At 39.4% G+C, this 17,479-nt stretch overlaps 1 protein-coding gene across 9 annotated transcripts in view; it reads right to left on the minus strand.

The window, feature by feature from the left end:
* Positions 1-17,479, minus strand: part of plekha6 (pleckstrin homology domain containing, family A member 6) — a 65,046-nt gene that overhangs the window by 22,777 nt on the left and 24,790 nt on the right. For 7 of the 9 annotated variants that reach the window (XR_011178388.1, XM_069152776.1, XM_069152767.1 and 4 more), the window contains 2 exons: positions 1,924-2,108; positions 1,065-1,637 (listed from right to left, as the gene is read on the minus strand). Coding sequence is in view for 8 of the 9 variants with exons in the window: in XM_069152776.1 (XP_069008877.1) it covers positions 1,065-1,637; positions 1,924-2,108 (758 nt within the window). In the remaining variant the exon portion in view is untranslated. Of the gene's footprint in view, positions 1-1,064; positions 1,638-1,923; positions 2,109-4,631; positions 5,188-17,479 lie in introns of those variants that run through there. The other 2 variants (XM_069152784.1, XM_069152756.1) reach the window with 2 other exon arrangements.

Raw genomic sequence — 17,479 nt, forward strand, 5'->3', positions numbered from 1 at the left:
TCGGTCCTGACCACAACATTGTTGTGCCAATAATCAAGTTAAAACTCCCTCCAGTGTGATTTTGTGATTATACAAGTTACCATCTAATTAAAACATGTAAAATCTAAATGTGTTTATATTGTGGAACAATTCATTCTTAAAAATATAAAGCATTTTGTTAGCGTGATCTCCGTTTCCATGGCAACACATGGGGTATGACTAATAACTGGAAAACAATCAATCACGTCAGTAAACTCTTATGTAATGTATGCAATGTTTCCTACTCCAGGAAGTAGTCAGACCCTTAGCAACCACCGAGCAACCACCTGGCAACAGAGAGGATTTCTAGTCTCCAACTGAATAAATACAGAACATAGAAACACTAAACTGCTCAGCTAGCTCAGTCTAGTTGGAACAAAGATATCTGATGAACAAAGATATCTGATGAACAAAGATATCTGATGAATAAAGATATCTGATGAACAAAGATATCTGATGAATAAAGATATCTAATGAACAAAGACATCTGATGAACAAAGATATCCATCGACTCATGTGTTTTTAACATTTCACCACCATGTCATGTGTTCAAACCAAACCGGTCCAGCTAGCCGCCGCTAGGATTGCAAGTGCGTGACTATCCGTGGTGTTACGGTACGGGTGCTCGGAGAGACCAAAAAGGACCAAAAGAGACCCGACTTCACCAAATGGGTCATTTAATAGACCTATAACAAGTAGAGACTACATTATTTTACATATTATATGAAATTCTATTCTAATTATATATTCCCATTGTTGGGTTTCTCTCTGTGATGTTATGGTTAATGTAATGTAAACCAATGGCAGTTCAGTGCTTTAATAACATTTTTCAATGTTACTGCATGCTGTAAAAAGAATGACCAATAATGAACATGTATTAAGACACCTGCATGCACCTATTGAAATGATCACTTTGGAGAGTCACTGTGAATGCCATAGCAGGACCATTACTGTTCAGTATACCTGACCACAGAAGTACCATCTGAAACTGAATGAAATAATAACAACACCTGCAGAGAGAAAGAGCGATAATGTTTCTGATCTACCTGTTGATGTCCTCCTGGGATGCTACGCCCCGTCGCTGGTTAACCCACTGTTGAAGTTGGGCCATGGAGCTCTTTCTCTGGGCCACCCTCTCTGGTGCTGTCCTTGGCACAAAGCCCCTCCTCAGCACCACGTTCTCCTGCTGTTCTCTTGGATCATGTGATGGGCCAACACCCACCTCTGGGTGTCCCTGAGCAGCACGATGTCCACTGTAACTCCTGGAGAGGGGGGGTTTGCTGTTGTGGGGCACGGTGGTAGTAGGGCTATACGTGCCCCAACCGTTTGGATGGTGGTTTGGGGGAGGGGCATGGTTAGGACCAGCTCTTCTCCCCTCATCTTCCCCTGTCTCTGCACCTTCTCCTGGCCTGCCAACTTTCTTTCTTCCCTCTTGATCAGAGCAAGGTGTAGAAGGCGGAGGGGTTTCCAGGCTGTTGACCCCATTGATATTTGAGGGGAGGGGCAGGTCACTGTCAGTTTCATTCTGTGGTTGTGTGTATGGATGCTGCTGTGTTTGTGGGTCAGGTGCCTTGGTCACCATGGTGATGTTGAGGTCAGCTATGGTGTCCAAGTTTGTTCTGTGAAGATTGAAAGAGAAAATGTGTGTGAATAAACTGTTTGTTTTTAGATTATAAAGGCAGAAGAGAATAAATCTGTTTAAAAATGGAAAAATCAGGATAAAGTAGTCAATGATAAAGTAAATAATAAAGTAGTCAATATAAAGTAGTTAATGAGAAACTAGTCAATGGTAAAGTAAATGATAAAGTAGTTAATGAGAAAGTAAATGAGAAAGTAGTTAATGAGAAAGTAAATGAGAAAGTAAATGATAAAGTAGTTAATGATAAAGTAGTCAATGATAAGCACCTCTGTGTCAGCTGACCGGTGACCTCTGCAGCCTCACTCATGGCTCTGATCCACTGCTCCTGTTCCTCATTGTTGTCTGTGCTGAAGTAGTACGTCCTAGTTCCAGCGTGCTCCGCCTGCATGCAAAACACAATGGGACCATTCAACTCCCCGGCCTCACCTTCCTCCTCCTCCTCCAGCCACACCTGCAGGGTGAGACAAAACAAACAGAGGCAGTGCATACATAAGTAGTCAGTTAGTATTCAATATTCTCACCATGTAGCAGCAGCAACTTTCTCTTCTCATGCAGCTAAGTTTAACACCAGATACGTCCATGTAATATACTGCATCCAGAAAGTATTCACAGTGCTTCACTTTTTCTACATTTTGTTATGTTACAGCTTTATTCCAAAATGTATTAAATTCATGTTTTTCCTCAAAATTCTACACACAATACCCCATAATGACAAAGTGAAAAATGTTTGTTTAAAATGTTTGCAAATCTATTAAAAATAAAGAACAAAAATATAATGTGTACATACGTATTCACAGCCTTTGCTCAATACTTTGTTGAAGCACCTTTGGCAGCAGTTACAGCCTCAAGTCTTTTTGAGTATGATGCTATAAGCTTGGCTTCTATTTCTGGGCAGTTTCTCCGATTCTTCTTTGCAGGACTTCTGAAGCTCCATCAGGTTGGATGGGGAGCGTCGGTGCACAGCCATTTTCAGATCTCTCCAGAGATGTTCAATCGGGTTCAAGTCTGGGCTCTGGCTGGGACACTCAAGGACATTCACAGAGTTGTCCAGATGACACTCCTTTGTTATCTTGGCTGTGTGCTTTGGGTCGTTGTCCTGTTGGAAGATGAACCTTCGCCCCAGTCTGAGGTCCAGAGCGCTCTGGAGAAGGTTTTCATCAAGGATGTCTCTGTACATTGCTGCATTCATCTTTCCCTCCATCCTGACTAGTCTTCCAGTTCCTGCCGCTGAAAAGCATCCCCACAGCATGATGCTGCCACCACCATGCTTCACCGTAGAGATGGTGTTGGCCAGGTGATGAGCGCTGCCTGGTTTCCTCCAGACATGACGCTTGGCATTCAGGCCAAAGAGTTCAATCTTTGTTTCATCAGACCAGAGAATTTAGTTTCTCATGGTCTGACAGTCCTTCAGGTGCCTTTTGGTAAACTCCAGATGGGCTGTCATGTGCCTTTTACTGAGGAGTGTCTTCTGTCTGGCCACTCTACCATACAGGCCTGCTTGGTGGAGTGCTGCAGAGATGGTTGTCCTTCTGGAAGGTTCTCCTCTCTTCACAGAGCAATGCTGGAGCTCTGTCAGAGGGACCATCTGGTTCTTGGTCACCTCCCTGACTGAGGCCCTTCTCCCCCGATCGCTCAGTTTGGCCGGGCGGCCGACTCTAGGAAGAGTCCTGATGGTTCAAACTTCTTCCATTTACAGGTGATGGAGGCCACTCATTGGGACCTTCAATGTGCTCATTGGGACCTTCAATGCTGCAGACATTTTTCTGTACCCTTCCCCAGATCTGTGCCTCGATACAATCCTGTCTGAGGTCTACAGACAATTCCTTGGACTTCATGTCTTGGTTTGTGCTCTGACATGTCAGCTGAGGGACCTTATATAGACGGTGTGTGCCATTCCACATCATGTCCAATCAACTGAATTTATCAGGTGGACTCCAATCAAGTTGTAGAAACATCTCAAGGATGATCAGTGGAAACAGGATGCACCTGAGCTCAATTTTGAGTGTAATGGCAAAGGCTGTGAATACTTATGTACATGTGATTTTTTTTTTTTCAGTTTTTATTTTTAATAGATTTACAAAAATTTCAAAACATTTTTTTTCACATTATCATTATGGGGTATTGTGTGTAGAATTTTGAGGAAAAAAATGAATTTAATCCATTTTGGAATAAGGCTGTAACATAACAAAATGTGGAAAAAATTAAGCGCTGTGAATACTTTCCGGATGCACTGTACAGCACTATCATCATCATCATCATCATCGTCATTATATCGCATCATTACATTTTGGGGTTTACTTTGCTGAGATCTGAAAACATGATAACATATGTTGGTGTTCCTGAACACTAAGAAACACGAGCAGACAGACGATCAGACAGGTTGGAAACAAACGGTTTATCCAGATTATCTAAATCATTTAAATGTGGAGGTCAAACACAACATGAGTACCTGTTGGTAAAACCTGCACTGCATCAAAAATGGAAGTGAAAAGGAAGTTGCAAATTATTTATTTATTGGGCTTAATAAAAATTTTTGATTCATAATACTTTACTTCCTTTCTCAAAGTTGTCTGACCAATTTTCTTTTTGATGATGGCCCCATGTTTCCACAGTTAAGCTGTTGTTATTGGTACAATTAGTAAAACTGACTATAAAAACAAGACCCAAGTTATGATGAGCCACAACTATATTGAATAATATCCATTTACAATCTTCTGTGCATGTTGTTCTTGAATTAAAGGTACACTCAGTGATTCTGTGACACTTCCAAATATGACTACAAATCCCTGACATGACCATAGAGGTTCAGCTGGTTACAATAACAGAAGCACAGGGTGTAACTTTGAATCACAATATATGAACTACCCAACAATCTGTTGGCATCCAAGCGGCATGCAGACATGCAGATAACCAACAGAAGTATGCAGACAAGAAGGTTCTTACAAAGGTAAGGAGACAAAATATCACACTGTACCTATTGTGCTCTCAACCACAACAGGAGACAGTGAGGGCCAGCAGACCTCACAGGGGTGGATGAAGGTGGACGGGAGAGGAGACAGTGAGGAGGGAAAGGTTAAGGGTCATAGTATCAAAGGTCATTGTTCACTACTGGTTAACGCGCTGCTCGGCTCCAAATCTGTAATGTTTAAGGAGAAAGATGGTGGAAAAACTCGGGGCTTTAAAAACCTCAATATAAAAATGATTCATATAAATTATATGAAGAGGTTTTGGCACTCTGAAACCAGCTGTGTGTAGGATTTGGTGGCATCTAGTGGTGAGTTTGCAGATTTCAAGTGTAGGTTGCAAAATTCGCAAAAAACATGACAGCCCCTCCTTGGAACCTGTTTGGTTTGTCCCTTATGGGCTACTGTGGAAATATGGTTGGAAGAGGACCTGTTCCCTGAGTACACATGAAGGACTCATTGAAAGGTAACGAAACCACAACGATTCTTAGTTTCAGCTGATTATATACAAATGAAAACATCGTAGTGCAGTGGCCGTTAAAATAGCCTGTCTGGCATGTGATTGTCTGGCTGGTGGTGATGCTGTGTAGCTAAAAGGTCGAATGTGAAGACAGGCTCGACTGGAACTGCTGCTGCACAGCAGGTCCCCACCCCCCCCCCACCCCCACCGCGCTGCACAGCAGGAGCACTGAACGCATTTTTATTCAAGTATATTGACATCAAATGTTTAACGTGTCCAAGGCACCAAATTCAACAACACACGTTCCCAGCAACACATACACACACAGTCTGAAGCAGATGGCACAAAGGGTTGTGGAGATATGTATGGAACAAACAAACAAACAAACATATATACAGAGATTCATTGCATTATAGTTTCATTATATCGCAGATCCTCCTTCATCCTACAAACTGTCCTTTAACAGACAAACTAAAACCATTATTTCATGATTCAGCTCATTCTGTGTTAAATGAAGAGACGTTTTCCTCAGTCAGTTAGAGGACAAACTCTGGGTGGGTGGACTAACATCTACAGGACACTCTCATGTTTGACCAAAATAAAATGAATAACATAAACACAGCAGAACAGAAACATGAATAAATGCTGCAATGAAGCCATAACTATTGTAATATGAAAGCCTGAACAATTCCAGAACTGTACCACAAGAGGGCAGCACCAGCAGAGAGAATGGACAAAGAAGCTGTTTACTCAGCATTAGCTTCTTTCTCTGACTGATTGTGCCGTCACCACCTTTCAAGCCTCTCTACAGTAACAAAAACAACGTAAAAATCTTCATCACCAACTGCATGTGAGCTCCAGACTGCTGCAGATCCTGAATCACCCTGTGGTCACATCCACCACCACGGAAATACCTTTTCTTTGTCATATTTATTATACTATATTTATTTATATTATGTTTTATATTATTAATATTATATTAATATTATGTTTTATTTACAAGTTGTAGTTACATCTGTCTGTCTGTGTGTGAAGACAGTGATGCTGTCAGTGTGATGACTGACAGGTAATATATTCAACCTTGGTGGCTGAACACGTGTGTGCGTGCGTGCGCAGAGGAGCAGCACCATCATAAGACTAGAGGCGGAAATGATGTCACTGATAAACAGGAGTCATTTCCTTCCACGGTGGAGCACTGTGAAGCTTCGCCTCCAGCAGTGACACAATGTGATGCAATTGGCTGAAATGGCTATACAGTAAGAGGCAGCAGTAACCTAGCAACAGAGGCAGGGAAGTGTGTGTGTGTGTGTGTGTGTGTGTGTGTGTGTGTGTGTGTGTGTGTGTGTGTGTGTGTGTGTGTGTGTGTGTGTGTGTCGTCCTTCCTTTGTTCAGACATTCAGGGAGTCACAGAATGAAGGAGAAAGAAACAACGAACAAAATCAACATTATCTCTCAGAGATCTTTGAATCACAAACATTTTACACACATTTAGTGATATTTAATGTCGAATTTAAGAAGGGATCAAAAAGAAAGAACAAAACAAAATGACAAAAAAGAGATCAGATGAGAAATGAATCATGAAGCTGTAAAGAACAATACATGAAGAAGGAGGAAGATGAGAACTAAGGAGTGAAACAAAAGGTGAAGGAGGGACTGATGAAAGAGTAAAAATAGGAAGTTCAAGAAAGATGAACAGGTAAAGAAATACTCAGGTGCTCATTAACTGCTCTTTAAGAAAACACATGTAAAGAGACCAAACACACGCACATCTTCACAAACAGTGGAACCAGTCCACGTCCCTGTGTGTGCGCCACTCTATTGTTTCCCCTGCAAACAGTTGCTGTGAACTCCACGTTGAGAGTTTCAGTGTTCAATTGCGTTGTTCTGATTAAAACCTTCCAGTGCAGATGTTTGATCAGAAACGGATCTGTTGTGTCTGAGTGCAGTGTGCTGTGAAAAGTGGACATCCAGCTGTTTTAATTGTTTCACTATGAAGAAAGAAGCTGAGCATCATGTGCAGACTGCAGCATGAAGTGGATGCAGGAGGACAGCGGTCCACCACCACACTCAGAGAGCAGCCCTTCAGTCTGTGGTGGGAAGGCTTCAGGTGACACTTTGATGATCCAACAGTTAATATCTGCTAAATTAGTATATTAGTATATCTTCCTCCCCTGTAAGGCTCCTCCCCCCAATACCTTCACATACCTGCTGATATATCGCTAAGTTATCTTTGATGTTTGATTGACAATTCATTAATTAACTCATCACATTTGAAAATGGACCTGGAATATATGAGGACTATTACAAGGCTCATGTGACTTTTCTTCCAGGTTCAGATGACGTTACAGGAAGTGGAGGTCGAGCTGAAGGAGGCACTTTCTGCTCAGGACACTTGTGTGGTGCCCAAACCGCTCGGCTGTGACATCATCACTTGTTACTCAAAAATAGAAGAATATAAGACCTGAGAGCAGAAGTTTGTTGAGCAAACACTCAGTTCGAATGTTATCCGCTAAATAAATGATCGTCAGTCATCTGTCACAGAAACGCTTCAGACTTGGTATCGCTCCCCTGTGACGGAGGACGGTCTGACCACAGATATTTAAGGTCCTGATGACAGCTGATGTTGATAGTTGATAGGAGGTTGAATCACGTGGAGAAAAAAATAGAGTGAAGGAGGACGGGTTCAGTTGATTAAATATAATGACATTTGATATTTGTGGTAATTTCACTGCTGTATCACGTGGGTGTGAAATCTACATGATTAACTGTAACATGAACATTGTCATGCAGTAAAGCTGACAGGCTGCACACAGCGCCCTCTGAAGGCCGTCAACTGTCAGTGACTGTGCTTGCACATGTTTCGGTGTGTGTGTTCATTGGCTTTATAAGTCCCGCCTCTCAGAAATGCTGTGAATGCAGTTGTGAAAGCAGCAGCAGCAATGGAGTGTTCTCAGTGTCTTTACGCTCACACTGATGGTGATTGATAAACTAGAGTCTTCAGTCTTCTCATGTCAGTTTAACTTTGAGTCTCTGACTGTCCGTATCTGCAGCTTTAACACTGAATGTGAACACGGTTTAAAGTTCATCCGTGAAAACCACCCGGTCCTTCCTGAACGACATCAGCGGATGCTTCATATCATAAATACCGAGAGAACCTCAGAGTACAACTGTGCATAGAGTTACATACATGTATTATTTCTTCATGTCTGCAGTGCAGTAAAGCAGCTGATGATGTGGCCCAAATGTAAAGCAGGTCAGCTGTCTGTCTGTCTGTCTGTCTGTCTCAGACCGACCGGACCCTCAAACCAAGCAGACACACAGGAAACTGTCAGCTTTAATCACATGTCACTTCCTGCCTGGTGATAACCCCATTCAAGGATTAAAATAGCATCACAATGATAATAGATGTGAACAGCAGGTCGGATGTAATGATCACTGCTCGTCGGTACACAAACATCCAGACATTTCAGAAGGTAAATGTGATATAAAATAATCAGGTCATCGTCAAGAAGAACTAAAACTCTCATTTCATGATACACAACACACGGTGTCCGGATTAAACTGGATAAAATCACTTAAAACCGGATAAAACTGGTTGAACCAGATAAAACCAGATACAACTGGATAAAATCAGATAAAGCCACTTAAAACCGGATAAAACTGGTTGAACCAGATAAAACCAGATAAAACTGGATAAAATCAGATAAAATCACTTAAAACCGGATAAAACTGGTTGAACCAGATAAAACCAGATAAAACTGGATAAAATCAGATAAAGCCACTTAAAACCGGTTAAAACTGGTTGAACCAGATAAAACCAGATTAAACTGGATAAAGTCAGATAAAGCCACTTAAAACCGGTTAAAACTGGTTGAATCAGATAAAACCAGATTAAACTGGATAATATCAGATAAAGCCACTTAAAACTGGATAAAACTGGAGGAAACCAGATAAAACTGGATAAAATCAGATAAAACAGGTTGAACCAGATAAAACTGGATAAAATCTGACAAAATCAGATAAAAAAAAACATGTGAAACTGGATAAAACCAGATACAACTGGATAAAACCAAATAAAACCAGATAAAACCAGATAAAACCTCTCAGAGAGAACATCTGAGAGAGAACTCAGAGAGAACGTCTGAGAGAACATTTGAGAGGGAACGTCAGAGAATTCAGAGATGGAGAACGTCTGCCCACTCAAATATCTAGACGTTAACTGAGAACCATCTTTTCCTGCATGTGACTTTTATCATTGTTCATTTTCTTGTGCTTTTCACCCTGAATGTTCCCTGAGTGTTCCTTGAGTGTTCCCTGAATGTTCCCATAATGTTCCCTGAATGTTCCTTGAGTGTTCCCTGAATGTTCCCTGCGTGTTCCCTGCGTGTTCCCTGAATGTTCCCTGAATGTTTCCTGAGTGTTCCCTGAGTGTTCCCTGAATGTTCCCTGAATGTCAATAAGACAATAAGAAACAGAGAAAACTGCACAAAAGAAAGAGCTGTGACGAAGGGACACACACACACACACACACACACACACACACACACACACACACACACACACACACACACACACACACACACACACACACACACGGAGCCTGTGATGACCTGTTGACTCACACAACCACCTACAGCTATTATTTAGTCATTGACTGTATGAGCATCGTCATGACAATGAGGTTTTTAAGGGTGTGAAGAAGCTTTTAGTTGTTTTCAAAGTCACACACACACACACACACACACACACACACACACACACACACACACACACACAGCAGAGCTTCAGAGGACAGACGGTTTGTCTCACTGAGCGTGTCCCGAGCGTGTCCCGAGTGTCTCCGCAGTGTCTCCTGAGCGTCTCCCAAGCGTCTCCTGTGTCTCCCGAGCGTCTCTCGAGTGTCTTCTGAGTGTCTCCTGAGTGTCTCCTCAGCATCTCCTGAGTGTCTCCCGAGTGTCTCCCCAGCGTCTCCCGAACGTCTCCCGAGTGTCTTCCAGGTGTTTCCTTAGTGTCTCCTGAGTGTCTCCTCAGCGTCTTCCGAGTGTCTCCCGAGCGTCTCCTGAGTGTCTCCCGAATGTCTCCCGAGTGTCTCCTGAGCGTCTCACAAGTGTCTCCCAAGTGTCTCCTCAGCGTCTCCCGAGCATCTCCCGAGTGTCTCCTGAGCGTCTCCTGAGCGTCTCACGAGTGTCTCCTGAGTGTCTCCTCAGCGTCTTCCGAGTGTCTCCTGAGCGTCTCCATAGTGTCTCCAGAGTGTCTCCCGAGTGTCTCCTCAGCGTCTCCCGAGTGTTTCCTGAGTGTCTCCCAAGCATCTGCAGAGCGTCTCCTGCTGGGACACGCCTCCTACCACGTCAGGGAGTAAACCTGCAGGTGGAACAGGTCTCAACAGCTTCTGACAACAACGACACAACCACACTCCTCCACGAAGCTGAACAACTCACTCAGATCCATGTTTGTTCAGTAAACGAGGTAAAAGGAGATTCTTATCATCGTCACACACAGACACACACACACACACAGACAGGCAGGCAGGCAGGCAGGCACACACAGACACAGACACACAGACGCGCCGTTTTAAAGAGTAGTTTTAAAAACAGTTCAACATATTGTGAAATATTTCCAGAGAAGATCGATATTCATGTAATGTGTGTTCAGTGTGTGTGTGTGTGTGTGTGTTCAGAGTGTGTGTGTGTGTGTGTGTGTGTGTGTGTGTGTGTGTGTGTGTGTGTGTGTGTGTGTGTGTGTGTGTGTGTTTGTTCTGTGATGTAACTCGTCTTCAGATCAACTTTGATTTTATCTTTATTTAGAATTTCTTCCAGTTTATTTATAGTTGTGCTCTTTCTGAAATTTTGTCTATTTAAAACTCCCGTCTAACAGAAGTTATTTGTTATATTTGAGTTATTGATGTGATAAATGTTGATGTTACATGCAGCGGTTTGTTAATATTAACTGCAGGAGACTGGACGGTAAACATGACCGGGTCGAGTCAGAACATCAGTGACCTGCAGGGCTCTAACCGCCGAGTGTATTTACTCTGTGTGTGTGTGTGTGTGTGTGTGTGTGTGGACTGGACTTTGCTCTGGACATGCAGAGCAGCAGAGAGGACTGTGTGTTCTGATAATGACAGAAGAAACATAGAGGGAAACGTTCTTATGTTACTGACCTTAAAGACATGTTACTGATCTTAAAGACATGTTACTGACCTTAAAAACATGTTACTGATCTTAAAGACATGTTACTGATCTTAAAGACATGTTACTGACCTTAAAGACATGTTACTGATCTGAAAAACATGTTACTGATCTTAAAGACATGTTGCTGATCTTAAAGACATGTTACTGCCTTAAAGACATGTTACTGATCTTAAAGACATGTTACTAATCTTAAAGACGCGTTACTGATCTTAAAGACGTGTTACTGCCTTAAAGACGTGTTACTGCCTTAAAGACATGTTACTGATCTTAAAGACGCGTTACTAATCTTAAAGACATGTTACTGATCTTAAAGACATGTTACTGCCTTAAAGACATGTTACTGATCTTAAATACATGTTACTGATCTTAAAGACATGTTACTGATCTTAAAGACATGTTACTGCCTTAAAGACGTGTTACTGATCTTAAAGACATGTTACTGATCTTAAAGACATGTTACTGCCTTAAAGACGTGTTACTGATCTTAAAGACATGTTACTGATCTTAAAGACCTGTTACTGCCTTAAAGACATGTTATTGATCTTAAAAACATGTTATTGCCTTAAAGACGTGTTACTGATCTTAAAGACGTGTTACTGCCTCAAAGACGTGTTACTGATCTTAAAGACGTGTTACTGACCTTAAAAACGTGTTACTGATCTGAAAAACATGTTACTGATCTTAAAGACATGTTACTGATCTTAAAGACATGTTACTGCCTTAAAGACATGTTACTGATCTTAAAGACATGTTACTAATCTTAAAGACGCGTTACTAATCTTAAAGACATGTTACTGATCTTAAAGACATGTTACTGCCTTAAAGACATGTTACTGATCTTAAATACATGTTACTGATCTTAAAGACATGTTACTGATCTTAAAGACATGTTACTGCCTTAAAGACGTGTTACTGATCTTAAAGACATGTTACTGATCTTAAAGACATGTTACTGCCTTAAAGACGTGTTACTGATCTTAAAGACATGTTACTGATCTTAAAGACCTGTTACTGCCTTAAAGACATGTTATTGATCTTAAAAACATGTTATTGCCTTAAAGACGTGTTACTGATCTTAAAGACGTGTTACTGACCTTAAAAACGTGTTACTGATCTTAAAAACGTGTTACTGATCTTAAAGACATGTTACTGACCTTAAAGACGTGTTACTGACCTTAAAGACATGTTACTGATCTTAAAGACATGCTACCGCCTTAAAGACGTGTTACTGATCTTAAAGACGTGTTACTGATCTTAAAGACATGTTACTGATCTTAAAGACATGTTACTGCCTTAAAGACGTGCTACCGCCTTAAAGATGTGTTACTGACCTTAAAGACGTGTTACTGATCTTAAAGACGTATTACTGTCTTAAAGACGTGTTACTGATCTTAAAGACGTGTTACTGACCTTAAAGACATGTTACTGATCTTAAAGACGTGTTACTGATCTTAAAGACCTGTTACTGCCTTAAAGACATGCTACTGATCTTAAAGACATGTTACTGATCTTAAAGACCTGTTACTGCCTTAAAGACATGCTACTGATCTTAAAGACCTGTTACTGCCTTAAAGACATGTTACTGATCTTAAAGACGTGTTACTGATCTTAAAGACGTGTTACTGCCTTAAAGACATGCTACTGATCTTAAAGACGTGTTACTGATCTTAAAGACGTGTTACTGCCTTAAAGACGTGTTACTGATCTTAAAGACATGTTACTGACCTTAAAAACGTGTTACTGACCTTAAAGACATGTTACTGATCTTAAAGACATGTTACTGCCTCAAAGACGTGTTACTGATCTTAAAGACATGTTACTGACCTTAAAGACATGTTACTGATCTTAAAGACATGTTACTGATTTTAAAGAGATGTTACTGATCTTAAAGACATGTTACTGATTTTAAAGACATGTTAAAGACATGTTTCTGATCTTAAAGAGATGTTACTGATCTTAAGGACATGTTAAAGACATGTTACCACCTTAAAGACATATTACTGATCTTAAAGACGTGTTACTGATCTTAAAGACATGTTACTGCCTTAAAGACGTGTTACTGATCTTAAAGACATGCTACTGATCTTAAATACATGTTACTGATCTTAAAGACATGTTACTGACCTTAAAGACATGTTACTGATCTTAAAGACATGTTAAAGACATGTTACTGACCTTAAAGACATGGTACTGCCTTAAAGACATGTTACTGATCTCAAAGACATGTTACTGATTTTAAAGACATGTTAAAGACATGTCACTGACCTTAAAGACATGTTAAAGACATGTTACTGATCCTAAAGACATTTTACTGCCTTAAAGACATGTTACTGACCTTAAAGACATGGTACTGCCTTAAAGACATGTTACTGATCTCAAAGACATGTTGCTGCCTTAAAGACATGTTACTGATCTCAAAGACATGTGACTGATCTTAAAGACATGTTACTGATCTCAAAGACATGTTACTGACCTTAAAGACATGTTACTGATCTTAAAGACTTGTTGCTGATCTTAAAGACATGTTACTGATCTTAAAGACATGTTACTGCCTTAAAGGCATGTTACTGATCTTAAAGACATGTTACTGATCTTAAAGACATGGTACGATCTTAAAGATATGGTACGATCTTAAAGACATGTTACTCATCTTAAAGACATGTTACTGCCTTAAAGACATGGTACTGATCTTAAAGAGATGTTACTGATCTTAAAGACATGTTGCTGATCTTAAAGGCATGGTACTGATCTTAAAGACATGTTACTGACCTTAAAGACATGGTACTGCCTTAAAGACATGTTACTGATCTCAAAGACATGTTGCTGCCTTAAAGACATGTTACTGACCTTAAAGACATGTTACTGATGTTAAAGACATGTTACTGACCTTAAAGACATGTTAAAGACATGTTACTGATCTTAAAGACATGTTACTGATCTTAAAGACATGTTACTGATTTTAAAGACATGTTAAAGACATGTCACTGACCTTAAAGACATGTTAAAGACATGTTACTGACCTTAAAGACATGTTACTGATCTTAAAGACATGTTACTGATCTTAAAGACATGTTACTGATTTTAAAGACATGTTAAAGACATGTCACTGACCTTAAAGACATGTTAAAGACATGTTACTGACCTTAAAGACATGTTACTGATCTTAAAGACATGTTACTGACCTTAAAGACATGGTACTGCCTTAAAGACATGTTACTGATCTCAAAGACATGTTACTGATCTTAAAGACATGCTGTTAATATTAAAGACATGTTATTGACCTTAAAGACATGTTACTGATCTTAAAGACATGTTACTGCCTTAAAGACATGTTACTGATCTCAAAGACATGTTACTGATCTTAAAGACATGTTACTGATTTTAAAGAGATGTTACTGATCTTAAAGACATGTTACTGATTTTAAAGACATGTTAAAGACATGTTTCTTATCTTAAACAGATGTTACTGATCTTAAGGACATGTTAAAGACATGTTACTGCCTTAAAGACATATTACTGATCTTAAAGACGTGTTACAGATCTTAAAGACATGTTACTGCCTTAAAGACGTGTTACTGATCTTAAAGACATGCTACTGATCTTAAAGACATGTTACTGATCTTAAAGACATGTTACTGCCTTAAAGACGTGTTACTGATCTTAAAGACATGTTACTGATCTTAAAGACCTGTTACTGCCTTAAAGACATGTTATTGATCTTAAAAACATGTTATTGCCTTAAAGACGTGTTACTGATCTTAAAGACGTGTTACTGCCTCAAAGACGTGTTACTGATCTTAAAGACGTGTTACTGACCTTAAAAACGTGTTACTGATCTTAAAGACATGTTACTGATCTTAAAGACATGTTCCTGCCTTAAAGACATGTTACTGATCTTAAAGACATGTTACTAATCTTAAAGACGCGTTACTAATCTTAAAGTCATATTACTGATCTTAAAGACATGTTACTGATCTTAAAGACATGTTACTGCCTTAAAGACATGTTACTGATCTTAAATACATGTTACTGATCTTAAAGACATGTTACTGATCTTAAAGACATGTTACTGCCTTAAAGACGTGTTACCGCCTTAAAGATGTGTTACTGACCTTAAAGACGTGTTACTGATCTTAAAGACGTGTTACTGATCTTAAAGACGTATTACTGTCTTAAAGACGTGTTACTGATCTTAAAGACGTGTTACTGACCTTAAAGACATGTTACTGATCTTAAAGACGTGTTACTGATCTTAAAGACCTGTTACTGCCTTAAAGACATGCTACTGATCTTAAAGACATGTTACTGATCTTAAAGACCTGTTACTGCCTTAAAGACATGCTACTGATCTTAAAGACGTGTTACTGACCTTAAAGACATGCTACTGATCTTAAAGACCTGTTACTGCCTTAAAGACATGTTACTGATCTTAAAGACATGTTACTGATCTTAAAGACGTGTTACTGATCTTAAAGACGTGTTACTGCCTTAAAGACATGTTACTGATCTTAAAGACGTGTTACTGATTTTAAAGACATGTTAAAGACATGTCACTGACCTTAAAGACATGTTAAAGACATGTTACTGATCCTAAAGACATTTTACTGCCTTAAAGACATGTTACTGACCTTAAAGACATGGTACTGCCTTAAAGACATGTTACTGATCTCAAAGACATGTTGCTGCCTTAAAGACATGTTACTGATCTCAAAGACATGTGACTGATCTTAAAGACATGTTACTGATCTCAAAGACATGTTACTGACCTTAAAGACATGTTACTGATCTTAAAGACTTGTTGCTGATCTTAAAGACATGTTACTGATCTTAAAGACATGTTACTGCCTTAAAGGCATGTTACTGATCTTAAAGACATGTTACTGATCTTAAAGACATGGTACGATCTTAAAGATATGGTACGATCTTAAAGACATGTTACTCATCTTAAAGACATGTTACTGCCATAAAGACATGGTACTGATCTTAAAGAGATGTTACTGATCTTAAAGACATGTTGCTGATCTTAAAGGCATGGTACTGATCTTAAAGACATGTTACTGACCTTAAAGACATGGTACTGCCTTAAAGACATATTACTGATCTTAAAGACGTGTTACTGATCTTAAAGACGTGTTACTGCCTTAAAGATGTGTTACTGATCTTAAAGACATGCTACTGATCTTAAAGACATGTTACTGACCTTAAAGACATGTTACTGACCTTAAAGACATGGTACTGCCTTAAAGACATGTTACTGATCTCAAAGACATGTTGCTGCCTTAAAGACATGTTACTGACCTTAAAGACATGTTACTGATGTTAAAGACATGTTACTGACCTTAAAGACATGTTAAAGACATGTTACTGATCTTAAAGACATGTTACTGATCTTAAAGACATGCTACTGATTTTAAAGACATGTTAAAGACATGTCACTGACCTTAAAGACATGTTAAAGACATGTTACTGACCTTAAAGACATGTTACTGACCTTAAAGACATGTTACTGACCTTAAAGACATGTTACTGACCTTAAAGACATGGTACTGCCTTAAAGACATGTTACTGATCTCAAAGACATGTTACTGATCTTAAAGACATGCTGTTAATATTAAAGACATGTTATTGACCTTAAAGACATGTTACTGATCTTAAAGACATGTTACTGCCTTAAAGACATGTTACTGATCTCAAAGACATGTTACTGATCTTAAAGACATGTTACTGATCTCAAAGACATGTTACTGATCTTAAAGACATGTTACTGATTTTAAAGAGATGTTACTGATCTTAAAGACATGTTACTGATTTTAAAGACATGTTAAAGACATGTTTCTTATCTTAAACAGATGTTACTGATCTTAAGGACATGTTAAAGACATGTTACTGCCTTAAAGACATATTACTGATCTTAAAGACGTGTTACTGATCTTAAAGACATGTTACTGCCTTAAAGACGTGTTACTGATCTTAAAGACATGCTACTGATCTTAAAGACATGTTACTGACCTTAAAGACATGTTACTGATCTTAAAGACATGTTACTGACCTTAAAGACATGTTACTGATGTTAAAGACATGTTACTGACCTTAAAGACATGTTAAAGACATGTTACTGATCTTAAAGACGTGTTGCTGATCTTAAAGACATGTTACTGATTTTAAAGACATGTTAAAGACATGTCACTGACCTTAAAGACATGTTAAA

Source organism: Embiotoca jacksoni, unplaced genomic scaffold (genome assembly GCF_022577435.1).
Source record: "Embiotoca jacksoni isolate LCO1_2020_lvr unplaced genomic scaffold, fEmbJac1.0.p SCAF_1, whole genome shotgun sequence".
Classification (NCBI taxonomy): Eukaryota; Metazoa; Chordata; class Actinopteri; family Embiotocidae; genus Embiotoca; species Embiotoca jacksoni.